Genomic DNA, 8,456 nt, shown 5'->3' with positions numbered 1-8,456 from the left:
TGAAATACAGATAACCTTGATAAAAGTACAACAAATCAGTTTATTACAACACTACAGTTTCATGTGAACAAATTCATCATCAAACACTTCATGTTTGTTCCTGATGTAACACTTTCACTATTGAAGAGGAAGAAGGAGTTTTTTTAAAAGTGGTTTCTACTTTTGAGTAAAAGACGAAATCCTACAGTGTGACCAGTCACCATTCAAATGACACCAATTTGGCAGTAGACCAAGAGCAGTCTCTCTTTTTTCTTAGTCGGTTTTTCTTAGTCGGTTGCACCTATCAATGTAAACCCCGTGGGGGGGGGGGGAGTGCAGGCAAGGGGTGGGGGTTCGACAAATTTTAATTTTTTTTTTATCAAATTCCCCAGGGTGGGAAACGAAAGGTCAATCAAAAGTGTCAAAAAAGACCCCACCCCAGGGGAAAAAATCTAAACAAACAATACTATAATACTATATAAAACGAATAAAAGAACATTTCAAAAGTACGTTCTTACTACTTTTATTTAAGGTTAACGTAAGCTCCGTTAAGTTACTCGCTGTAATTAAGTATTTTCTCTCTCCACTAGCATTTCTTATTTTGAACAACAAAATCACTCCAGGAAGATTGACCGTGCTGTTATAATATTAATGAAACGTAAAATGCTTTATAACATCTGCTCAACATGTCGGAACAGGTCAGATCAGTGACTCGTAAAAAATCCTCTGACTTTCATTGTGGAATTCTATTTCAATCGAGTTTTACAATCAGATGGGAACTTGAAGATAAAAACTTTCTTTAAATAGACATTATCTGTTCAGATGACAGTTAAAAGTATCGGATTATGGCGATTAAAACAAATGAAAACTTCATACCTTTCTCCAACAGCGTGACTTTCAGAAAGCCTCGAGGAACGGACTTGGCCGCTTCTGAATTGTTACCAAGAATACCAGGCTTCTGTCGGTCAAAGTCAAATATGGTTTTACTAGTCCAGCAGTGTTGATTATGTGAAGACTGAGGACACTATGATAAAATTAATTCAAGGGATTAAACATGCAGTACATGTAACTCACGGATCAGCTAAGAGCATGGGTAGTGCTGTTTCCTGAATCTTGGATGGTTTGTTAAAACCCATATCATAGACACCACGACGGAGTTGTTCTGACCTAACAAAAAGAAAACAACACAGATATTCACATTTATGTTAAATCACTGATAAACCTTTCAAATTTAAGATCTTTTCATGTAAAGAGGAAAACCAATAGAATGGTGGTCAGTACTTACAGTGGTAATTCCTCAAATGATTTGACAGAGTACAAAGGTGAACTTGGGTCATTTCTCTGTACCTCAACCTCATTCTTGGTCTTAACAAGTTTACTTCTTAACACTTTCATCAAAAAAGAAGCATCTGCAAGGTCTGTACCCTTAGTCAGCTCTGTGGAAGAAAGACAATGCGCAGTATGGGGTTTTAGTATTGATAAAAGTATAAATAATGGTACTAAGGACTGAGTGGAGTCCAATTCGGTCTGTAATCGTACAAGTGATTAACAAAATCGGACGACTGCATAGCGGGAGTCCGATTTATTTAATCACGAGCATCATTACAGACCACATTGGACGACACGAAGTTTTGTATACTAATTAATCATAACTATAACAAAGTTCGTGAGATTTGGTCCTCTTTTAAAATTAAAACACAAGAAATTACGATAGCTTTTTCTAGAAGTTAAAAAAAAAGCCATTTAAGTGGGCGCGGCCGATGGCACGTATTGTCCAATTACTTAGGCATAAAGCGTACTGTCCTATTACACTGTCCTGTTAGTGCTGAAATCAGGACAGTTGATAGCTATGATTAATATGAATAATAATATTATTACAAAATATATCACTGAGCACTGAGCTTGCATTTTATTTGTACCATTATCCTCTTCTTCTGTATTAGCTTGCTTTTCCTCAGTTGGTTTAGTGGTACTTGTGTTACTTAATTTCAACTTATCAACCTGCAATAGTGAACAAATATATGAAAGTCAAAAGGGTTGTTAGTAGTAGGCTGAGAAAAAAGCCAACATTTTGGGCCACCATCACTGTTTTCCACGTGGGGAATGAGTGCAGAAATGTGTCACTACCCAGATATGGGCAATGCTTCTGATTTGTTGTTCTGCAAGAGAAATTTGCATTAACCAATCAGAATCAATACACAAATCTGGTTAGTGAAATGCCATCAGTCTAGAGTTTATACTCTTGTTCCTCAGAGGTCATTTCCTGGGAAAAACAGTGATGGCATCACAAAATGTCATTGAATTGTTGGCTTTTTTCTCAGGTAAATCTCGCTACAATACTACTCTTAACGGTCATCACATCTCTTGCTTATTGTTCCTATCATCACACATTATATAAGGCAGCGTTTACACTCGGTGCTCAAGTACAGTCCTCGCTGGGCACTAATGTGAATGCACCATTTTTTTCAAGTATCCACTATCTAGAATTCGGGCACGGTGCCGGTGCTCGAGTACAAGATCTCGACCTTGTTCTTGGGCACAAACGTGGGAACTGGGTCCCTGTCTGCACACAATTTTTGTAAGTTCCGGGCAGTCCACCGCTGGCAGGGCGAAATGGAGTAATTATCGTTCTCTTAGTGTGAACACAACACCATTCTGTCCCGGTACTCAGGCACTGGTTCCCAAACACTTAGTGACGACAGCCCCTAAGGTGTAGTGAATGATGAAAAATTTGACATGTAAAACATAATTTAACACAAGTGAAAATCTTGGGGGAAGCCAGAATGTTTAATTTTGAAATGCCCATGATCAGAGGGAAGAGGAAAGGCATGCTTGGAATTGACTGGGCCTTTAATACCAAAACCCTTGAAAAAAATGATCGTTTTTCTTGGCCCTCTCTGTGGTTAAAAAGCTGCATATCAGTTCTTGAACAAGGAGGCTTGTCCAAAATATCTCGCCGTATCAGTGATTTCATCCACTACCACAAGGGAAGAAAAGTCTAAAACCCAGTACATTTCCTAAGAAATGAACGTGATTATGAAGGTGTAATATATTCTACGCTCTTCTTTTTTCCCCAGGGCCGAGTTGTTCAAAGCTAGGTTAAGATAACCCAGGGTTAGTGCAAGATTTTAATTCAGATTTGAAAGCTTAAAAAGCATTTCAGTTTTAATTCGTTTTGTCCACAAGTTGATGATTGAAAGCTCTAAAAATAACAGAGAAAAATATCCGCGAAAGTGCTTTTGGACAGAAGAAACAGAAACCCGGGTTAAGCGCTAATCGGCCTTCGAAAAACTCTGCCCAGATCGACATGTCTGCTGAAAACTCTGTATCAAAATGAAGCCACCATTCAACGGTTTGATGGGTTTTATAATTTAAACATGAAAAAATTCGACAGTCTCAAAATTACAGAAATTGTATGGAAAAATTGAGGTTTTCTAAAAACTGATCACGGACTTCTTTGCACTCCAGATTTAGTGTATTGTTTCTTTCTTACTCTTTTCGAAGAGAAAGTTTCAGATATATGAATTCAAGAAGAAATAGAAGGCTTTCAATTCTAATTTCCCGCATCTTGCCCTGATTACCCATGATGCAACTATAAGCGTGAACTCCTCTATAAAGCCTTATGGAATTCTAAACGCAGCGACAGTAACTTACTTCTCCAGAGATTTGCCGCTCTTGCTCATCAACTTCAGCCGCCCAGTCTTCATCAGCGTTAGTCATTGCTACAAGAAAATTTCGTTAATGAACAGTAAAACGAAAGATATCTTCCCGAAGACTGGCTGTAGCCTGAGAAAACCGCCGACATTTGGCGACGCTACCACTGGTTTCCCCGCCAAATGACGTCTGAGAAACGAACGTAGAAATTCCATACCGATGACGCGTCACTAACTACATCTGGGTAGTGACGCGTCATCAGTATGGAATTTGTGCGCTCGTTTCTCAGATGTCATTTGTAGGCTTGGATAAATTCTGCCGGAAGAATAAGCGAATTTTGAGGCGAGCATTCTGCCGGCAAAATAAGATATTTTCGAGCAGAATTAGTTTTTAGGGGTTAGGCTCAGGCTCCCTTCTATATTTGCGGAAATAAATATGGCCCAAGGCGCCGAACATTTTTCGCTTACCGAGCAGAATTCGAGCAGAATAAGTGTGTCCCAGCAGAATTTTGAGCAGAATAAGCGATTTTTACGAGCACCGCCGGCAGGTAGAATAAGCCATTTTATGAGCCGAGTTTATCCAAGCCTAGTCATTTGGCAGGGAAACCAGTGGTAGCGTCGCCAAATGTCGGCTGTTTCCCTCAGGCTATACTAGCTGTTGATCTTGTAAACTGTGATCTGTTTCCGATTTTTTTCAAATAGGCTTGGGATTTAGTAACACCAATCAATAAAATGTCGTGAAACCATGGATAATAGAAAGACTACTATCCATGGTGAAACCGCTGAGCATTCCGTGAAAACCTTATTCCTTCGGGAAAATAAGAAAAAGAAACGGACGTTTGAAATTGCCATGAATACTTTATATAAACTGTCAACGAAATACGTTTCCACTAGGTTTTTAGCTCTGCATATGCCCCAAAAGTTTCAGCAACATTCTTCGGTAACAGATCGATAAATTTTCGGGATATGTTCGGAAGTTGCTTGGCAAAGGATACAACGAGTATGGCAGCGGACATCAACCTGAGATTATGCGTTTTTTTTTTTTTTATTTTATTGCTTTTTGCTTCTTTGGCTCAAGAGGGAAAAAAATAACGCCTCATACATTCATTTAACAAACCGTCAAACGCCCCCTAATTTACATAATATTTTTATACAGGGCTGTCAAAAGTTTTTAAGTAGCAGACTGACAATGAATAGTAGGTGGCTTTGGAACTCGCACCAAAGACACTAGTTTTTGAGGGCCGAGGCATCTAGGAATATTTTGAAATTTAGAGTCTCGAAAATGGTGTTTCCAGGGGTTTTCAAGTGGTGTTTTCCACTGCGGCCGCCATGTTGTTTTGTCAGAATAAATAATAATAATAATAATAATAATAATAATAATAATAATATTTAATATTTTTATAGCGCAAACTAACATACAGGACCGGGATGTTCAAATCTGGGTTAAAATAACCCAGGGTTAGTGCGAAATTTGAATTCAGATATGAAAAAATTCAGTATAATTTTTTTTGTCAACTAGTTGATGATTGGATGCTCTTAAAAATAACAGAGAAAATTATCCGAGAAAATGTTTTTGAGCAAAAGAAGAAGGAACCCGGGTTAAATTTAACCCTGGGTTAAGTGCTAATCGGCCTTCGAACAACTGGGCCCAGGAGGATATGATCAAATGCGCCTTACATATTAAAATTGAATCCAAAATTACTATGTTACCTATTTACAATTTTGAATTTATAATAAAATGCGAAGATGTATACTATATGAAACACTAAAAAGAAATTATAAATTAAACGCTTCTCTAAAATAGTGAGTTTTAAGCAATGACTTAAAGGTGTTATAATTTTGCTGTGACTGTAATAGTTGCGGGAGACTGTTCCAAATCTTGGCGAATGCACTGGAAAAGGCTCGATCACCAAGCGTTTTTTTTCTATCGTCGTAAATGGTCTTCCAACTGGATACTGGTGCTCGAGCGGAGGTTGTATGTCGAAGTCTTCTTGATGGCGACCATGCTTTTTAGATAATTGGGGGCGTGTCCATGAATGCACTTGAAACAGAGCATAGCAATCTTGAAATTGATTCTACACTTAATCGGCAGCCAGTGAAGACTTATAAATGACGATGTGACGTGTTCATGTCTTGGCAATGAGCGTTTATCGCCCCATATTCCGGCGCAGAAATCTGTTTATTCCCTCGACGGGGGATTCTCTTCAAACAAACACTCCGCCATCTTGAATTTTACCAAAGCCAAAAAATGATTCTTTGATTTTTCTTACTTTGGCAAGTGTCCAGAACCTGATCCACCAAATCTGATTTACAACGTAAATACTCTACACTAGAAGAAGAATATCTTGATTAATTTGTTACCTTTATCAGTAACAATAATATCACCGTTGTCATATATTGATAAACCCTCCGGGCTTTTAAGCTGGCGATCAAGACTTCCATATTCACCAAACTTACGAAGAAACTTACCATTTCTATCAAAGACTTAAACCCTGTGGTTTTTGCAGTCTGTCATTATAATACTAGAAATACGTATCTCGCAATAACCCTTGCGAATGTCGGTTTTTTAGTAGCGCCACTTAAGTTAAGCCCTGTCGGATGTCGGGCGGGGTTGGGAACTGGATGGGTGACCCACCGCGAATGTCGTCGTGAAGGTCCCTGCTTTGTTCTTTCTTTTCTTCTTCTTCTTTTTTGCGTATTGTATGGTGTTATTTTAAAAGTGTATTGAAGAGCATATTTAGCATTATTTGGCCCCTCCGGATGTAGAAAAAAAATACAAACATTCGGGCCGTAGTACAGAGTTGAAACTTTGACCTATCGGCGGGGAAACCGGGAAACTAAGGGACCGATCGTTTATTACGTCCCGGGGGACGGGGGTTTTCAGAAAAGTGAGGTGTATCAAAACTTTACCCCCCCCCCAAAAAAAAAAATAATAATAATAATAATTACATATGAAAATCAAGGAGCTTACAAGCAAAGAGCGAGATGTGTACCTTTCAGACAGGCAAATTGTGTTATTATGCCATCAATATCAATTACGTCCTTGTGCTCATATGCAGAATTGCAAGAGAACTCAATCTCTCGTCTGTCATGGTCCTTCGTAAGAGTTTGCAGTCTCTTCATACTGCTGAAGCTACGCTCAGTTGTGCATGTTGACACAGGGTAAGTCAGCAAAGTTATGAGAGCTACATATACCCCGGGATAGAATTGGAGCTGGCTTGGTCAAAAATCTCAACCAAGGTTTGTGGCTTCACATTCGGATCCATTTTGCTCCTCTTAATCAGTAAAAGTATAAAGGAAATACTTATCCCGATTTAATGATAAAAATGCTTTCAGGAAGTACAAAAAATCTATATATTTTTCCAGATTTCAGCTGTATGCATAGGCGTATGTGCGTACATGCACACTCCATTCCTGGTAGGAGAAATAGCTGATATGTTCCTGGGCCAAGCTTTATACGGGTAACATTTTGTTACTGGCGAAGAACCGCCGAAGCGTATGTTTTTTTCTACTTTGAACGAAACGTGCATTTGCTTCAATCATAATATAGTTTGACAACTTTTAAATAGAAGGCTAGTCCTGTGTCTTAATATTTCGACCCCCCTCACATTTTGTGCATTTTCAAAATTGATCCCCAAAATCAAGCTTCTTACCCCCCTCCAAAACCCCCGCCCCCTTCCCCTGGAACGTAATAAACGATCGATCCCTAATAAAACTGGGTTTTCTACGGTGAAAAATGAATTCCAAACTAGATTTCAGGGAAAAAAGACAAAGTTTCGACGGTAAAAAGCAAAACTGAGATACAATGAGGAGAAACATATCGCGCGACATAAACAAACTCGTCTGCGAAGTGAGACGCACCGAAAATTGCTCTTTTATCTCGATTTTCACTCTTATTTTGAAGCCGCTACTGGCCCAAATTACTTCATTGTTTTCTGAAAAATACTTCTGCAGTCAATATTTCAAGCCAGGATCATTTCTTGATCGCTAAAACAGGCGCAAATGAACTGAGTCAAACTGAATAACACGGACCTTAAGATAGAGTGGACGGTAAGGTGGAGGACGGCAACCGGGAATAAGAAGTTGCCCGATTTTGGATTAATTAGCATATATTTGAGCCGTCCAACTTACGTCGTCTGCACGTCGCGACGGTGAGAAAGCTGAGTGCGGCGTGTCTCGAGAACGTGAGATTTTTATTCGTGTTTTCGTCTTCAAAACATCTTTATTTTAACAGAATACCGCTTTAATCTGTTTCTGGAGTGTCTAGTTTACTTCAAATGGTAAACCTTTTTCAATTACTTACTTTAACACTATTTTATGATTGAATATGACATGAGCTTGTTCAGCAAGTGGTACAACTTACTGCAGGATTAGACTTCCCAGCGAAAAAATAGTCACATTTACGTATTCTCAATCTCTCACCATCTGAACATCGGCTTTTACCCCTTTCTTCAATCTCGAAGTTTTTAGTTTATTTTTTCTGCTTAACTTGTAGGCCAAAATGAAATTACGTGTTAATTGGTTACCAATTATTCGACAAAATAAAGCCCTGTGTAAAGCAGGATGAAGGAACTTGTTTATTTTTGCGCGCAACTTGCCAATCGTATTTAATAATTTGTTCTAGTTTCAATGAAGATGGAGTGGACTGAAGATCACGATATTCAGCTTGCTAAAGAAGTTCTTGGAAGTGAGCCCTACCGCTTCAAACCCTGAGCTGTGTAGGCTCGATTTAATACCAGCCGTAAGAATTGTTGAGCGTGCGAAAATTTGGCAATTCGTAGATCGCAAATAGGCTCAATGGAGCGACGAAAATCCCCTTTGAGC

General features: G+C 38.8%; 1 protein-coding gene across 1 annotated transcript; it reads right to left on the bottom strand.

The window, feature by feature from the left end:
- Positions 1-1,049: 1,049 nt before the first annotated feature.
- On the bottom strand, positions 1,050-3,744 carry LOC140943759 (ATP-dependent RNA helicase DDX19A-like). Its single transcript, XM_073392871.1, has 4 exons — positions 3,634-3,744; positions 1,899-1,980; positions 1,265-1,415; positions 1,050-1,146 (listed from the first exon to the last, which is right to left on the bottom strand). Exons 1-4 carry the CDS (start codon positions 3,697-3,699, stop codon positions 1,050-1,052), a joined length of 396 nt encoding a protein of 131 aa, XP_073248972.1. The 5' UTR covers positions 3,700-3,744.
- Between the last annotated feature and the right edge of the window lie 4,712 nt (positions 3,745-8,456).

The sequence above is a fragment of the Porites lutea genome, chromosome 1 (genome assembly GCF_958299795.1).
Source record: "Porites lutea chromosome 1, jaPorLute2.1, whole genome shotgun sequence".
NCBI lineage: Eukaryota > Metazoa > Cnidaria > Anthozoa > Scleractinia > Poritidae > Porites > Porites lutea.
This window is presented reverse-complemented; position numbering and strand designations above follow the sequence as displayed.

Excerpts from the sequence above, each read along its gene's own strand:
- LOC140943759 (XM_073392871.1), bottom strand. The coding sequence starts at position 3,699 with ATGACTAACGCTGATGAAGACTGGGCGGCTGAAGTTGATGAGCAAGAG. Across the intron at positions 1,416-1,898 it reads TACAGAAGAAGAGGATAATG|AGCTGACTAAGGGTACAGAC; the intron begins GTACAAATAAAA and ends TTTCTTCCACAG. Across the intron at positions 1,147-1,264 it reads TCATTTGAGGAATTACCACT|GTCAGAACAACTCCGTCGTG; the intron begins GTAAGTACTGAC and ends TCTTTTTGTTAG.